This window comes from Suncus etruscus, chromosome 1 (assembly GCF_024139225.1).
Source record: "Suncus etruscus isolate mSunEtr1 chromosome 1, mSunEtr1.pri.cur, whole genome shotgun sequence".
Lineage (NCBI taxonomy): Eukaryota > Metazoa > Chordata > Mammalia > Eulipotyphla > Soricidae > Suncus > Suncus etruscus.
Window position 1 is genome coordinate 193,699,065 of NC_064848.1, and position 17,977 is coordinate 193,717,041.

At 44.7% G+C, this 17,977-nt stretch overlaps 1 protein-coding gene across 1 annotated transcript in view; it reads left to right on the forward strand.

The window, feature by feature from the left end:
* Positions 1-17,977, forward strand: part of ITGB3 (integrin subunit beta 3) — a 60,370-nt gene that overhangs the window by 39,129 nt on the left and 3,264 nt on the right. The window contains exons 11-13 of the mRNA XM_049781717.1: positions 4,074-4,296; positions 6,483-6,583; positions 12,400-12,519. Of these exons, the coding sequence (XP_049637674.1) occupies positions 4,074-4,296; positions 6,483-6,583; positions 12,400-12,519 (444 nt within the window). The remainder of the gene's footprint in view (positions 1-4,073; positions 4,297-6,482; positions 6,584-12,399; positions 12,520-17,977) is intronic.

Here is a 17,977-nt window from a genome sequence, read left to right on the forward strand (position 1 = left end):
GTGCAGCTCAGGCATTACTCCTGATGGTGCTTAGGAGGACCAGATAGGGTTCAGGGAATTAAACCCGATTATTCTAGTACAAAGCAAGTGCTCTACCCACTATACTATAACTCTAACCCTTTCTTTTCAGTATTTACATTATTTCTTTTGCTCTTGCCAACCAAACTGGAGAGCTTTGGAGACATGTATATTAGAGAAATTGGTGGAAAAAACAGATACACACAGAAGCACACACAAAGAGCCCTTTGAATTAGGGAGTGAGGCCAGAATTTCAGCTTATTTTACTATTTACATCATATTCAGTGTTTAGCATAATATAAATATTTAGTTAAATATAAATATTTACGTCTGACTCCAAGTACCTTCAGAGGAGGATAGCTTTGGCATGGGTAACCCATGGGCAGAAGGTTGGGACTGAGGGAGAGAGAGCTGCCTGGGAAGAAACCCAGAGAAAGCCTCTGAGGTCAAGCAGGGCTGAGGGAGGCCCCCCCAACTTCTCAGAGCCCAATTGTTTCTGGTCTGGTGTGAGGCAGCGGGGGAGGCATGAATGTATTTCCTTTGGCTGCCAGCCCCATTGAAGCTATAAAACAAAGTACCCAGGGCCAACAGTCCTGGTGCCTGTCTCTATTTGGTGCAAGGACAACTTGTCCTCATAAGCTCCCAGACCTATTCATCAGGTGACCCGGAAGCCATTGTAGCCTCCTCCTTTCATCACTTCCTATCTGGGTGTTGGTGACTCCTGGGTCTTGCTCAGAACCATGTGGTGCCAGCATCATGTTCCCCAGGGACACACATGCATTGAGTGCATGCTCTGTGCCAACCACATGGTCCCTATGAGCAAGATTTCTGAGCTCTCATATAGCTTAGTTTGCCACTGTCCCTTTCCAAAACTGCTGTCATTCTTTATTACAAGCAAGGGCTCACAAGGCAGAAGGGAGATGAATAGACTATTTTCCAAGTCCCCGGCCTTCCCGTTACAAACCTTCGCCTTGGAAACAGGGTCTTTATGGGGGTCCATTCCCATAACTTCTGCCTCCAACATCAGGTGGTACATTTGTGTCTTCAAGGGACTCTCCCCTGCCATACACCCCCATGAGTCCAGCTCTATGCCGTGTGCTGGGGTGTTGTGGGGGTAGGCAGACATACACAGCCAGTTTTGCCCTTCATTAATTTAAAGAAGGATAATTTACAATCTAACCAGAGACTTCCAGATCCTAGAAGTGTGGTGCCCTCAGGGAGTGGTCTAGGTATTCTATGGAAGGAGACTCAGTGTGGATGGAGAGGCCTGAGCAGCTTCAGGAAGTTGAAGTGTTTGAGAAGAGGAGCCCAATGCAGAGTGGAAACCCTTGCACATCCTGGATCAGGAAATACTTGCTTCTCCCCTGCCTGTCTCCTCCACATTCCCCACTTCCCTACCTGCCTCCTTTTCTCACCCTGTCTGTCTTTCATATCTCACCCCCTGTCTCTGACTTTCCTGTGAACCCAGGCCCTGTTGGCCATTTGCTGGAGAAGAGCCAGCCCTGTGACATTATTGCACTATGGCAGCCTTCTGAGAGTTGACCCTACCGGGGCGTTGGGTCAGCCTGCTGGCTCGGGCTTGTTTCCATTCCTACACCCACTCCTGGCTGGCCTGCTAGACCCGCTTCCCAAAGGCCACTTTGTTCAGCCACACAAAGGCAAGACGATGGCACAAGGGTTTCTGAGGAAGCTGGGATCTGAGAGCTGCCAGGCTTCAGTGATATGGCCTGACCCTGTCTGGGAGCTGTGGTTAAGAGCTGTGTGGAGTGGACACTGGGTGGCCCCACTCTGCCAACTGGCAACCCTCCCAAACTGCTCCTTTCTCTGGAGAATTGCCTCCCACTGACAGAACCTGTCTTGGCTTCAGCCGTTGGCCCATATCTGATGGACACGGGGTTACACAAGGCCTATCCCTTTGCTCAAAGAGGGGCTGGCTCCATTACCTGCTACGCTCCAGAGCCTGTCATTGAGTCGGGCTCATCCACATTCTTATCAGCTTCTAACTCATGTCCTGTTTCTCTCTTTTCTTCCTGCTTCTTCAGAAGCTGCACTCTAGCATAGGACTTAAAGTTTTCCTACTTGTGACCCCTCTTCACCCAAGAAATGCAACATGGCTAACAGTTCAAATTCATGAATTGATTTTGTTTGTTTGTTTGTTTGTTTTTGTTTTTTTTTTTTTTTTTTTTTGGTTTTTGGGCCACACCCTGTGACGCTCAGGGGTTACTCCTGGCTATGCGCTCAGAAGTTGCTCCTGGCTTCTTGGGGGACCATATGGGTCGCCGGGGGATCGAACCGCGGTCCATCCTAGGCTAGCGCAGGCAAGGCAGGCACCTTACCTCCAGCGCCACCGCCCGGCCCTTGTTTTTGTTTTTTTTGATCACTCCTAGCAGCACCCAGGGGATTACTCCTGGATCTGCGCTTAGAAATCGCTCCTGGCGGGCAGGGGGTACCATATGGGATGTTGGGATTCGAACCATCATCTGTCCTGGATCGACTGCGTGCAAGGAAAATGCTCCACCTCTGTGCTATCTCCCCGGCCCCTCATGAGTTGATTATTGAATTAATTGTTACTCACAATGTGTTCATGAGCCTTTTACTAATGTCATTTTTTTTTGGCCACTCCTATGTTCAGTATCCCTCTATGTGATCATGACCTACGGTTTAAGAATGGGTCCAAATTAGGTTCTTTCTTCTCTCTTTGGTTCCCCACTCTTCTGCAGGTCTAATCTCTGCTCTGCAGGTAGAAATGCAGGTTCCATTTCGCATTCTGGGAAAGAGACATTTGTCTCTAGGGTGGGAAGTTGCATCTGCATTTCATGTTCCTAGAGGACAGTGCTAGAGTCCTGGGAATGGAGGTTCACAGTTGCTCTGGGCCACTAGCTGGACCCATGAACAACTGGGAGCAGTTTAATGCCGTTGGGACCTAGCCATGCACCCCCTCTTCTCCACCTACCTGCTCCAACCCATTGACCACACAGCTTTCTGGGGCTCAAATCTGTTGGGTTATTTTCCTCTGGCTCTCCACCTTTCCTCTGATCAACAATCAGATTTTTATTATTCATCCACTTCTTCCTGATTCAGAGTCCTGGAGAATGAGTCACCTTTTCTGTAGAGATTAGAAGTTTTTTTTTTTATTGGCTTTTTTTTTTGGATTTAATTATTTTTGTTTTGCTTTTGGTTATAATATTATAGGATTTCACCTCTGACACCTTTATATAATATAATATTCACAGCATCCACTAGCCAAATCCCAGTGCCATCACACCCACCAACATGCCCATCTACCTTTCCTCCACCCTGTTTCCTTTTCCTTTGGCAACCTACATAGTTTTAATGTGGAATTCAGGATTTTTGTCATCGTTGTTGTTTTCTTTTTTAGCTCATTGGCTTTCGTTACTTAAATTCCATATATGAGTGAAACCATCTTGGTAATAAATTGCCTTTCATTTCCTGACTTATTTTACTTAGTGTAACCACCTCAAACCCCAATAATTTTCCCCTCCAAAAATGGGTGAAACTTTTCTAAAATGGCACATTTCATCTCTTTAGCAGTCAAAAAATGTTCCCTTGTATACCACAGCTTCCTTATTAGGCATATGTTACTGGGTATTGAGGATAATAGATACTCTAACCTTGTGAATAATGTTGCTATAAATATAAAGATGCAAGTGCCTTTTTCAGATTACTGTTTTCGTACCTTTGCGATGAATTCCTCAGAATGGTATCATTGAATCATATGCTATTTCCATTTATATATATACATATAAATATGCTTTTAGCTATATATTTTGCAGAACCAGGGACTGACCCCAGGGCCTTACACTATGAGGCAAGTGCTCTCCCATGAACTACATTCCCTGATCCCTTCATTTATATATTTTTTTGAGGAATATCCATTCTGTTTTCCACAGATGCTGCATCAATTTACACTCTTTTGGTAGAGAATCTGGGGGTGGATAGGGAGTGGGGGATCATGATCTGCTGACTGGGAGAGCTGGTTTGACATCTAAGATGGGTCCTGACTAGCTGCTCTGCCCATCCAACTCCACATTTAGGCCATGGCCAGTGCAGCTGCGGGGACTGCCTGTGTGACTCGGACTGGACTGGCTACTACTGCAATTGTACCACACGTACCGACACCTGCATGGCGAGCATTGGCCTGCTGTGCAGTGGGCGAGGCAAGTGTGAGTGTGGCAGCTGTGTTTGCATCCAGCCCGGCTCCTATGGGGACACCTGCGAGAAGTGCCCCACCTGCCCCGATGCCTGCACCTTCAAGAAGTGAGTATAGACTTGGGCTGAGGGCTAATCGAACAGGGCTGAGTCCCAGGAAGAGGGAAAGGGGCTTCCCAACCACAAGCCCCCAAGTTCTTTTGGGGGGGTGTTTTGGGTCATATCCGGCAGTGCTCAGGGCTTATTCCTAGCTCTGCACTCAGAAATTGCTCCTGGTAGGCTCGGGGGACCATATGGGATGCCAGGATTCGAACCATTGTTCATCCTGAATTGGCTTTGCGCAGGGCAGATGTCCTAGAGCTGTGCTATCTCTCCAACCCACAAGCTCCCAATTCTATCTCTCACTTTCCTTTCCCTAAAGCTTTAAGAAGTGTCTGCTCCAGCCAAACGGTTAAAATTTCTTCCCCTACCTCGAAAGATTGGGGGTGGTGGTTTAGAGATAGAGACCACCAGAAAGAGGCCAGAGCAGTACCAGCTGGGTTCCACGTGGATGACTCACTCATAGCAGCATTTCAAATTTCTCTGAGGGAACTGGAGTGATATCGCAGCAAGGTGGGTGCTTGTCTTGCATGCGGCCAACTTGGATACGATCCCAGGCATCCCTTATGGTTCCCTGAACCCTTCAAGAGTGATACCTGAGTGCAGAGTAAGGAGTAACCACTGAGAACTGCTGTGTATGACCAAAATAAAACAAAACAAAACCCCCAAATCCCTCTGAGTTCAGAAGAAGCTAAACCAGATACCTTCTTTTTTGCTTTTTGTTTGTTTGGGGGGGGGTCACACCTGTCAGTGTTCAGGGTTACTCTTGGCTCTGCACTCAGGAATCAGTACTGGTGGACTTGGGACCCCGGATGCCAGAGATTGAATCCAGGTTGACAGGGTAGAAGGCTAGCTTCCTAGCTGATGTACTATACTCCAGCCCTCCTATTTTCTTCTTGTGCTAATAATGTTCAGACTCTCAGGGAAGCGTGGGTCTGGGGTATGCAGACAGTCAGAAAGGAGAAGTTGTTTTTTACAGATGTCAACCCTTTTGGAGGATTAGAAAAAGCTCCTATCAACCCCAGTTTCCTGCACTGTTGTTTCTCTTTCTGTTTTTAAATGGGTTGAATCTGTGGTGTGCAGCTTTTGGAGTTCAGAACCCTCTGCTTGATTTGTGGTTCTGCTGTCTTGAAAATTTTAGTAGCTTTTGAACAAAGGATGTGACATACATTTCCTTTTGCATTGGGGCCCCAAATTATGCGACCCAAATTATGCAAATGACTCTGACTTAGAGTGTGACTTAGAGTGATGAGTGCAGTTGGAGAGATGACTACACTGAAAACTATCATAACAATGTGAATGAATGAGGGAAGTAGAAAGCCTGTCTCGAGAACAGGTGTGGGAGTGGGTGGGGAGGAGGAGGGAGATCTGGGAAATTTGTGGTGGAAATGTTGCACTGGTGAAGGGGGGTGTTCTTTACATGACTGTAATCGTACAACTATAATCATATTTGTAATCACGGTGTTTAAATAAAGATAATTATTTAAAAAAAAAAAGAACCCCCAGAAGTGGGGCCGGAGCAATAGCGCAGCAGTAGGGCATTTACCTTGCACTCAGCTGATTCAGGACTGACTGTGGTTCAATCTCCAGCATTCTATATGGTCCCCTAAGCCAGGAGCGATTTCTGAGCACATAGCCAGGAGTAACCCCTGAGTGTCACCGGGTGGTGTGGCCCAAAAACCAACCAACCAACCAAACAAACAGACAAAAACAAAGAACCCCCCAAAGTGACACAGGGCTTACCTTTCCTACCTTTCCATCACAAACCTGATTGGGGGGGGGTATGAGAAAGTGGAACTTGGGATTATCTGCCTACTATGCCCCATCTATGGGTGCAAATGTTTCACTCTCCTCTGAACTTCCCTCCAAGGACTTGTCTTGCACACTTTGATTTGATTTTCTGAGTTGGGTCAGCTTTGAGGGTGTGGAAGTCAGAGCTGGACTGAAACACACTTAGGTTGGCTCCCCTTTCTCCTTAATTTCTCACATCTTTTTTTTTGGGAGGGAGGTCACATCCAGCGGTGCTCAGGGGTTACTCCTGGCTGTCTGCTCAGAAATTGCTCCTGGCAGGCACGGGGGACCATATGGGACACTGGGATTTGAACCAACCACCTTTGGTCCTGGATCGGCTGCTTGCAAGGCAAACGCCGCTGTGCTATCTCTCCGGCCCTAATTTCTCACTTCTCTTCCTTCAGGGAATGTGTGGAGTGTAAGAAGTTTGACCGAGGAGTCCTACATGAGGAAAATACCTGTAATCGTTATTGTCGCGATGAGATTGAGCTGGTGAAGGAGCTTAGTAAGTTCAGCATGTCTTAGAGGCATATACACATCTTGGGTCTCAAAAAAAAAATAAAATAAAATTTTTGATTGATTTTTGGAACCCTAAGCAGTGCTTAGGGTTTATTTCTGACTCTGCACTTAAGGATGCATGCAAGACAATGACCCTGCCTGTATTATTGCCCTGGCCCCAGGTTCTCAAGTTTTACAGTTTAACTCCAGAGCTTGGCCAGCTCTCATCTGTACAATAGAAGACTCAAGTCTTCTTCAAAGGTGCGCTGCTTCTTCACTAGCTTCTTCAGTGGGAGTGACCTTCTCTCCCATGTCTGTGTCCCTGAACACATGGACTCAGCAAGTATATTTCTTATCTGCATGACTCGGACAAACCTAACCTCATCTCCTCATGGAAACTAGGACAAGGAAAAAAAAACCTAGGACAATGTAGCCCATTTTAGAGATGAACAAACTGAAGTGAAAAATGAGGAAGTATGTGTCCACGATTATTATCATCTTAGCTTCAGTAGGCTAGTCAATGTCTACAAAGCTGCTGCTTCTTCTTCTCCTTCTCCTTCTCCTCCTCCTTCTTCTTCTTCTTCTTCTTCTTCTTCTTCTTCTTCTTCTTCTTCTTTTCTTCTTCTTTTCTCTCTTTTCTTCTTCTTCTTCTTCTTCTTCTTCTTCTTCTTCTTCTCCTCCTTCTCCTTCTTCTTCTCCTTCTCCTTCTCCTTCTCCTTCTTCTTCTTTCTTCTTCTCTTCTTCTTCTTCTTTTCTTCTTCTCTCTTCTTCTCCTTCTTCTTCTTCTCTCCTTCTCTTCCTCCTCCTCCTTCTCCTGCTCCTCCTCCTTCTCCTCCTCCTCTTCCTTCTCCTGTTCCTCATTCTTCTCCTCCTCTATCTTCTCTTCCACCTCCTCCACCTCCTCCTCCTCCTTCTCCTGCTCCTCCTCCTCCTCTTCCTTCTCCTGCTCCTCAATCTTCTCCTCCTCCATCTTCTCTTCCTCCTCCTCCTCCTTCTGCAGTGCTGCTCTGCTCAAGCTTTGCAATGCCAGGGACCAATTGGACCACCACGGTGGACCTTGAGAGGCTTCCAGGGCTACAAATGGAAGGGCTGGGAAGGGATCATGTATTGCTGGAGTTCAGATTCAGGTCTTGGATATGCTTTGCAGTATAACCAATAAGAAACACTAAGTTATAGCTGCAGCCCCTACAAAGTTGTGTGTGTGTGTGTGTGTGTAAAAACCACAAAGCAAAGATAAGATTAAATAGAACTACAAAGCTTTCAAAAACTAAGAGCGTAAGCAATACCCATGCAAATAGCTTTGCTGGTTTGAAGGGAAACCTTAACCCTTATAAATTTATAGCCAAAATCATCAACAGGAAGCCCTTTGTCTCTTTGGAATTTTTTTTCTGGAAATAAGAGGCAAATGCTGTGGGAAGCAAACCCTTTTGCCTACCATTATCCCAGTTCGTACTTCATCTTGACTGGAGATGAGGTGGTCTTTGCTGCTGATGCAAAGCACATCTGATGTGGTTATCTGGGTCATTGAGGCTTGGTTGGGGTGTGCCAGGGAGAAAGAGATGCAAATCTCTGAAGATTGTAATCATTGTTGAAAGCATGAAATGCGTTTCCATTGAGAGCTGTTTTGAGGCAACTAGCCAGTCAGCTTCTGGGTGGGTTGTTATTGGAAAGAGTCAGATCTCTGGCCCGCTTTGATGGATATCAGAAATGGGGCTGGAGTGAAGGCAGCCATGTGGGCTTGAGTTTGAAGAAGCGGTTTTTATTCTGGAGATTAGACTTGATTTGATGGGGTTGGGAGAGACTGCTGAGATGTGAGATTGTTTATCTGCTAGAGCAGGACGTTTTTTTTTAAATATATAAAACCGTGTAATTATTTAAGTATACAGAATAACATTACTGCATATGTCATTTTGTTGTATGTTACGTAAATAACAGTACAGTCAATAATGTTACCCGCAAAGATGAAAGAACGTTTTCTGTTTTTTTGGGAGAGGGTCATACTCGGAGGCGCTCAGGGGTTACTTCTGGCTTTGCACTCAGAAATCACTTCTGGCAGGCTTGGGGTACCGTATGGAATGCTGGGGATCGAACCCAGATCTGTCCCAGGTGGGCCGCATGCAAGGCAAATGCCCTACCTCTGTGCTATCACTCTGGCCACTGAAAGAACATTTTCACCTTTCTAGACTATACATGTTCTATTGCAATCTGAACTTTAAATTATTAGGCATAATTAGATGTTCTCCACATGTGAATATGCGTATTCAACGCTCACATTTAAAAAAATTTTATGTGCATTAAGCCACCATGATCTACAAAGTTGTTCATAATATTGATTACAGGTATTCATTGTTATATAACTCAATTGCACCACCAATGTGACCTTCCCTCCACCAATGGTCCTCGTTATTCTCCCTCTGCCCCCACTTGTGTCATTGGCAGGCACAAAACAAATTCATTTCATTACTTTAGAACAGGGTTTCTTAAACTTTTCCATTTGTGGCCACATTTTGCCTGAGAAATGAATGCAAGATGAGTAAACACACCCAGCAACACCTTGGATTGGTTGCTTTTAAATTAATATGTATCTTGTTTTTGTTTATTTATTTATTTATTTGGTTTTTGGGCCACACCCGGCTATGCTCAGGGTTTACTCCTGGCTGTCTGCTCAGAAATAGCTCCTGGCAGGCACGGGGGACCATGTGGGACGCCGGGATTCAAACCAACCACCTTAGGTCCTGGATCGGCTGCTTGCAAGGCAAACACCACTGTGCTATCTCTCCAGCCCCTGTTTGTTTGTTTATTTATTTATTTATTATTATTTTTTTTTGGTTTTTGGGCCACACCCGGCATTGCTCATGGGTTACTCCTGGCTGTCTGCTCAGAAATAGCTCCTGGCAGGCCCGGGGGACACCGGGATTCGAACCAACCACCTTTGGTCCTGGATTGGCTGCTTGCAAGGCAAACGCCGCTGTGCTATCTCTCCAGCCCCTGCTTATTTATTTTTTAATATCTTTATTTAAATACCATGGTTATAAACATGTTTGTAAATGGGTTTCAGTCATAAAAATGTCCACCCCCTTCGCCTGTGCAACCTTCCCACCACCAGTGCCCCCTCATCTCCCTCTTCTCCCACCCCTGCCTGTCTTCGAGACAGGCATTCTATTTCTCTCACTCACTACCACTGTCATAATAGTTATTGGTATGGTCATTTCTCTAACTGCATGCACCACTCTTTGTGGTAAGCTTCATGTTGTGGACCAATTCTTTTTTTTTTGGTTTTTTTTTTTTTTTTTTTTTTTTTGGTTTTTGGGCCACACCCGGTGACGCTCAGGAGTTACTCCTGGCTATGTGCTCAGAAGTCGCTCCTGGCTTGGGGGACCATATGGGACGCCGGGGGATCGAACTGCGGTCCGTCCTAGGCTAGCGCTGGTAAGGCAGGCACCTTACCTCCAGCGCCACCGCCCGGCCCTGGACCAATTCTTTTAGCCCTCATCTCTATTGTCTCTGGGTGTTTTTGCAGTAATGTCTTGTATTTTTCTTAAATCACACAGATGAATGAGACTATTCTGTGTTTATCTCTCTCCCTCTGACTCATTTCACTCAGCATAATAGTTTCCATGACCATCCATGTATAGGAAAATTTCATGACTTAATTTTTATTTGTTCTTGGGCCATATCTGGATGTGCTCAGGGCTTACACCTGGCTCCACACTCAGGGACTATTCCTGGAATGCCTGGGATAGAAACTGGGTTGACTGCACACAAGACAAATATCCTACCTTCTGTGCTATCATTTTGACCCCTTGAGTTAACTTTTTTGTTTGCTTGTTTTTGTTTTTAGGCCACACCCAGTGATGCCCAGGGGTTATTTCTGGCTACGCACTCTGAAACCACTCCTGGGGGACCGTATGGGACACTGGGGACAGAACCCAGGTCCATCCTGGGTCAGCCACATGCAAGGCAAATGCCTTACCACTTTGCTATTGCTCTGGCCCCTTAAGTTAACTTTTTTTTTTTTTTTTTTGGTTTTTGGTTTTTGGGCCACACCTGCATTGCTCAGGGGTTACTCCTGGCTGTCTGCTCAGAAATAGTTCCTGGCAGGCACAGGGACCATATGGGACACCGGGATTCGAACCAACCACCTTTGGTCCTGGATCAGCTGCTTGCAAGGCAAACGCCGCTGTGCTATCCCTCCGGGCCCTTAAGTTAACTTTTGAGTTTTGCACATTCAGGAATATTTTACTGCTACAATCTTTTGGGACTTCCAAATTCTGTTACATGGTGTTATATATAACCTATAGTTTTAGAAGCTAAGATCTATACTAGATGGGTACTAGAAGTAAAATGATAGGTATTTCTTTTGCCTCTTTGCCATGATAATAATACAAATAAAGGTTTATTTGGATGAAACTTTATAAATTAGAAGAATTATAAAAATATCTTTTGTGAGTGGGGGAGAAGCATTTAGAGATTGAACCATATCATGGCATGCAAGGCAGGCACCTTAACTCCTGTGCTATTTCTTCTGCTTATAACAAATATCTTTGAATGCACATCGTCTAATTCTCCCAGTAATCTAATATGATGGGACTATAGTACTATTGTTCTGTTCACTTTGTAGATGAGGAAATTGAATCTTAGAACAATTAAGTAATATATCCAAGCAAACCAGTGATGACTTAAGGTTGTACCTAACTTCTGATATCCTTACTCTTTCCATTGTACTCTGTCACCAATGGATTACTGAAAGCTTATTGAGTTCATGTCTATTGGATGTACTTTGAGACTCATCTTTTAGTGTTGTCCATCATTACCTGCTGTATGACCATGATAGTTGGCTCATTCTAACATTATACCAGCTTTACACAGCTGGTTTTTTCAGTGGAGGACACAGTACAGCTGATGAAGGCTACCCCATAATTGTCCTGTCAGAATAATAGATTTTGAGAGGAGTTTTTCTGTGGGGAGTCACACCTAGCCATGCTCAAAAATTACTCCTAGCTCTGTTCTCAGGCATCACTCTTGATGGTGCTCAGGGTATCATATAGGATGCCAGAAATCAAACTCAGTTTTGTGCAATGCAAGTACCTTACTCACTGTCCTATTTCTCCAGCTGTAGAATAACAAACAGTGTTTTAGGATGAGTTATGAAACTTGCTGGTAGTCAGAGAAGAGAGGAGGGGTCAGTTCAGGAGCCAAAACAGAAGAGCTAGACTTAGTCAACAGACTATTTTGAATCATTGAGCAAGCAGAGAAAGGAAAGAAAAGGGAGCACCCATTGTTGCTATTTAATTCTCAGTCAACCCTTCAGAGAGGAGGAGAAACTGGGTGAGATCAGATGTCTGGTAGTAGGTATCGCCAGACTTTGAGTCAGACTGTGGAACACTGTTATGTCACGGCCCTCCTGGTGGAATGAATGAGAACCAAAAAGTTCCTGTGAAGAACAAAGCTCTTGAGAAAGGATCATCTGGAGACAATTGGCAGATCATCCAAATGTAAACATCTTGCCTAAAGTCAGACACAGACTTTTCTGCCTCATGTTTTCCCAGTAGTTCCCTGGCTGAAGATTGCAGGCGGGTCCTGTTTCAGGGATGGGCCCATTTATTGTTTGTTTTGGTTTGGGGGCCATAACCAGTTGTGTTCAGAGGTTACTCCTGGCTCTGTGCTTGGGAATCACTCCTGGTGGCCTCAGGGGACCATATGGGATGCCATATATTAAAGGTTGTAGGTTGGCTATCTTCTAGGCAAATGCCCTATCCACTGTGCTATTGCTCTGGCTCCAAGACCCATTGTTTTCATTCTCTCTTCTTGGCCTTTCCCCAGCGGACACTGGCAAGGATGCGGTGAATTGTACCTACAAAAATGAGGATGATTGTGTCGTCAGATTCCAGTACTATGAAGACGCCAGTGGAAAGTCCATCCTCTACGTGGTGGAAGAGCCAGGTAGGCATCCCTGCCTGCACTCAGGGGAACAGATGTGATCGAGGCAGTCACCCATTAGGCCTTAGAAGGAATAGCCAGCTAAGTCTGATCTTAGAGATGTTAAGTTAGGGCGTGCTGTTGGGGTGTAGAGGATATATAAATAGGACTGTTGGCAAGAAAGGGACAGCAAATTTAACTATGGGTAAGGGAAAGGAAGAGACAGGCAAATAGATTCCATCAAGAAACAAAATATGTATAAGAAAAGAAACAAAATATGGGATCAGAATGATAGTACAGCAGATGAAGCATTTGCCTTGTGTACAGGCAATCTGGATTCAATCTTCAGCATCCCATATTGTTCCTTGAGCCTCCAGAAGTGATCCCTGAGCACAAAGTTAGGAGTAAACCTTGAGCACTGCCAGGTATGCCAAAACTATATATATGAGAGCTCTCCTCTTTTGGGGGAATTTTGGGTCATGCCTGGTCACACTTGGTGAAATGGGGGACAGCTACTTAACCCACGGTGTTATTTCTGTAATCGTTGGTTTATTGTGGTTGGTTTTTAAGGCAATAATTTTAAGAAGTAGGGAACTGAAATCTTAGGGCTTTTGAGCCCAAGTCATTTGATTCACCAAAATAAATGGCTGCCAAGGGCAGGAGAAGGCACTGATCTTACTAGCTCACCACTAACATGTTGAAGACTTGAGAACACACATTGGGCAAGTGCTTGTCCTTGAAGGCCCACTGGAAGTAGGTGGAGTTTCTCCATAGGGACAAGACACAGTTTGGTACCATCCAGCACAGTAGATTAACTTTCTTCAGAACCACCCTTATCATCTTCTCCTTAAACAACAGACTAAGATACAGATCCTTAGGAAAATATTTTTAATATCTATCCTCTATCAAATGCTTTCTCAGGTACTGGAAATGTGACAGTAAATAAATCAGATGGGATACTCACAGGCCATGGTGGAAACAGTAAAATAAACAATAATTATACTGCAAAAATTAGTGATTAGTATATGGAAGTGGTGGGAGGTATGGATTAGAATTTATGGAACACTTTTTAAAGGTCTGAGTCTCTAATGCTCTTGACATACTTTGCAATTATAGATATCTTTTCAAATCAACTTTTAGACCAGGAAGCAGCACATTTTTGTGGTAAAGAGTCAGCTGTTAAGCATTTTCACTCTTTGGGTTAAAACCTTTCTCTTGACTGCCACGTCCCTCAAGGTAGCATGAAAACAGCCATGGACTACATCTACATGTGCAGGAATGGCTATATATATATTTTTAAATGATTGCAAAATGCATTTGGTTAATGAACATACTTACTTGGTCCCTGCTTTGGAGCTGTGATTCTCAAACTATTATGTTCTATGTAAAAAATTCCATTCTATTGCTGGAGCAATAGCACAATGGGTAGGGTATTTTCCTTGTGCATGAACAACCTGGGTTTGATCCCTGGCATCCCATAAAGTTCCCAGAGCCTGCCAGGAGTAATTTCTGAGTGCAGAGCCAAGAGTAACCCCTTGGAGCCACTGGGTGTAGCCCCCAAACAAACAAAAACAGTCATGAGTCCTGAGTCTTGGCTGACATCTGCAGCCCACTCCCTATGCTTTGTATTAGTGTCCCTGGCAATTGTCATGCACCCCAGGCTTTGCCTCTGCTACTGACATGAGCCCTCTGGCCTCTTCCAGCTTCCACCCTACTGATTAGGTTTGGATTCCTGTTTGAGATTCACAAAAGCTGTGGATGTGAAGTCTCCTTTGCTGGATCTGCATCATTAGATCACCTTTCTTTTTTTTTTTTTTTGGTTTTTTTTTGGGGGGGCCACACCCCGGTACTCAGGGTTACTCCTGGCTGTCTGCTCAGAAATAGTTCCTGGCAGGCACGGGAGACCATATGGGACACCGGGATTCGAACCAACCACCTTTGGTCCTGAATCAGCTGCTTGCAAGGCAAACACCGCTGGGCTATCTCTCCGGGCCCTAGATCACCTTTCATACACAGAAACTCTGTCTTATTTGTATAGAGCCCTCAATAGGCTATATGCAGATACTATCTTTATATATAGCCCTCCATATTTCCCTGAACCATTTGGTTCATATATATATATATGCTAAAGATTGTTCATCATTTATCTTTTTTTTTAATTTTTAATTTTATTTATTTATTTATCTATTTTTTGGTTTTTGGGTCACACCCGGCAGTACTCAGAGGTTACTCCTGGCTCCCCGCTCAGAAATTGCTCCTGGCAGGCACCAGGGACCATATGGGATGCCGGGATTTGAACCAATGACCTTCTGCATGAAAGGCAAACGCCCCACCTCCATGCTATCTCTCGGCCCCTTTATTAATTTTTTTAAACTTTATTGATTGATTGATTGACTAGTTGGTTTTTGGGTCACACCCAATAGTGCTCAGTGGTTCTCCTGGCTCTGTACTCAGAAATTTTCCCCAGAGGCTGGAGAGATAGCATGGAGGTAAGGCATTTGCCTTGCATGCAGAAGGATCGTGGTTCAAGTCCCAACATCCCATATGGTCCCCCGAGCCCTGCCAGGAGTGATTTCTGAGCATAGAGCCAGGAGTAACCCCTGATCGTTGCTGAGTGTGACCCAAAAACAAAAGGAAGGAGGGAGGAAGGAAGGAAGGAAGGAAGGAAGGAAGGAAGAAGGAAGGAAGGAAGGAAGGAAGGAGGGAGGGAGGGAGGAAGGGAGGGAGGAAGGAAGGAGGGAGGAAGGAAGGAGAAAGAAAGAAGAAAGAGAGAAAGAATGAAGAAAGAGAGAGAGAAAGAAAGAAGAAGGAAGGAAAGGAGGGAGAAGGAAGGAAGGAAGGAAGGAAGGAAGGAAGGAAGGAAGGAAGGAAGGAAGGAAGGCAGGCAGGCAGGCAGGCCCGGAGAGATAGCACAGCGGCGTTTGCCTTGCAAGCAGCCGATCCAGGACCAAAGGTGGTTGGTTCGAATCCCGGTGTCCCATATGGTCCCCCGTGCCTGCCAGGAGCTATTTCTGAGCAGACAGCCAGGAGTAACCCCTGAGCAACGCCGGGTGTGGCCCACAAACGAAAGAAAGAAGGAAAGAAAGAAAGAAAGAAAGAAAGAAAGAAAGAGAGAGAGAGAGAGAGAGAGAGAGAAAGAAAGAAAGAAAGAAAGAAAGAAAGAAAGAAAGAAAGAAAGAAAGAAAGAAAGAAAGAAAGAAAGAAAGAAAGAAAGAAAGAAAAGAAAGAAAGAAAGAAAAAGAAAGAAAGAAAAAGGAAGGAAGGAAGAAGGAAGGAAGAAGGAAGGAAGGAAGGAAAAAAGGAAGGAAGGAAGGAAGGAAGGAAGGAAGGAAGGAAGGAAGGAAGGAAGGAAATTGCCCCTGGTAGACTGGGGACCATATGAGATGTCGGAAATAGAACTGGGTCCCTCCCAGGTCAGCCACATACAAGACAAATGCCCTACCACTGTGCTATCTTTTTGGCCCCAATTCATCATTTACCTGAAATTCGTATTTAGCTGGAATTTTTATGCTTTTTTTTGTATGTTTGTTTTGGCCACACCTGGCTGTGCTTAAGGCTCATTCTTGGTTCTGTGATGAGGAATCGATCACTCTTGGTTAGCTTAGGGAATGATATGGGGTGCCAGGAATCAAACCTGAGGTAAGCTGCATATAAAGCAAGCTCCTTACCTACCCTACTCTACTATTTCTCCAGCTCCAGCTCTGCTCTATGTCTTTTTTTTTTTTTTTTTTACCAAGCCTGTTAATTCTACTTATTCTCCTCTGACCTTGAGGTCATTCACCCTGATTTCTTACTATTGTGGCTGGGTGGGCTCTCCAAGACCTCATGATTTTCTTTTTCTGCTTGCCACCCCTTTTGGTAAAGATTGTTATAAAATCAAATTTACCCTGAAGATTTCTTGGCTTCTACCTGTCCTGCCCAGACTAACATGCAGAATTAATAGGTTCTATATTTTCTTTTTTGTTTGTTTGTTAGTTTTTTGGGGGTATTGGGGGAGGTACACCTGGTAATGCTCAGGGGTTACTCCTGGCTCTCTGCTCAGAAATTGCTCCTGGTAGGTTCAGGGAACAATATGGAATGCCAGGGATCGAACCCGGGTTGGTCTTGGGTTGGCAGCATGAAAGGAAAACTCCCTACCATTGTGCTATCACTCTAGCCCTGGTTTCTAGGTTTTCTATAGAATTTCTATAGATCAGGCTTTCCTTTTCCTGTGGCCCTTTACCCTTGGGAACTTAGCTGTTGGAACCACATAGCCTCTCTCCCAACACTCCTTTAATTACAGACAGGTTGTAATTTGGTGGCTTGGGCAGTAACAGCTTGGGTTTGTGGTGATGCTTGTTTCCAGTAGTCTGCCATGAGTATAGGGTATATGTTTAGAGAAGAAGGTGGGAGACAATTTAGAACCTGAGTGTAAGTTTCTCTCCGGTCTTATCAGTACTCATAGATGCAAAAGCACCTCATTATATAATTGGAGCAGTTACTGAGCATGGTCACCCACCAAAAACTTTGGTTTTGGGATAGCAGAATTCTCTGCAAACCCAACTTGACCTTCAGAGGGTGTGACACATCTCTGCGTGGGTTTTTGACTGAACTAAACAGGAAGTTCATTCCCAATTGGGTTAGGATATTGTATGACTAAATATTTTCGGAAGAAACCCAAAATATTATCTTGACCGGGCAGCCTTTCTGGTTGAAGTGTGCTAAAAAGGCTATCAGATTCCTAGCCCCTAGGGATGAAAATATATGTATCAGGGTAACAAAATTTCTATAGGAGTGGGTAAGTAACTTAGTGGAAAAAACCGGATGCAGGAAGATCATCACAACTATAACAATGTAGTCGAGATTATTGAGTTAGATTCTGAGTTTTATTTTTGTTTGTTTGATGTTTATTTTGATCTCAAGTGATGTTCAGTGGGGCGAAGGGCCCTCCAGTGACACTTGGCCAGCCAAACTGGATGGTTCAATGCTGGGGCCTGAGAATATGTTGCTGTTCAGGCTTTGTGATGCTAGGGACCTCCAAAACCACCTTAGTAGTGTTTGGTGGCCACCAGGGCTATATCTAGTTCCAAGAAATGTTTAGGAAAGAAAATGGGAGATATTTAGAGAAGAATAGAAACTCAAGCAGACTCAGTGAGGTGTCCTATGTCACCATACCTGGGGAAGAACAGGGAACAGTGAACACTCTGGCGAGCTAGAAAGCACATGTGCTATCTGGAAAAGCACCTGCTCCTTAGCCCTAGACAATTGTCACCCTATTGGGATATAGTTGTAGTTTTAGTTCTAGTTTTTAGATCTTTTGATTACCTGTGTGTGGGGGGGATGGGCCACACCTGGCGACACTCAGGAATTACTCCTGGCAGGGTTGGCAACACTCAGGAATTACTCCTGGCTCTGCACTCAGAAATCACTCTTGGCAATGCTAGGAACTATATGGGATGCCAGGAATCAAACCCAAGTTGGCTGCATGCAAGACAAATGCCCT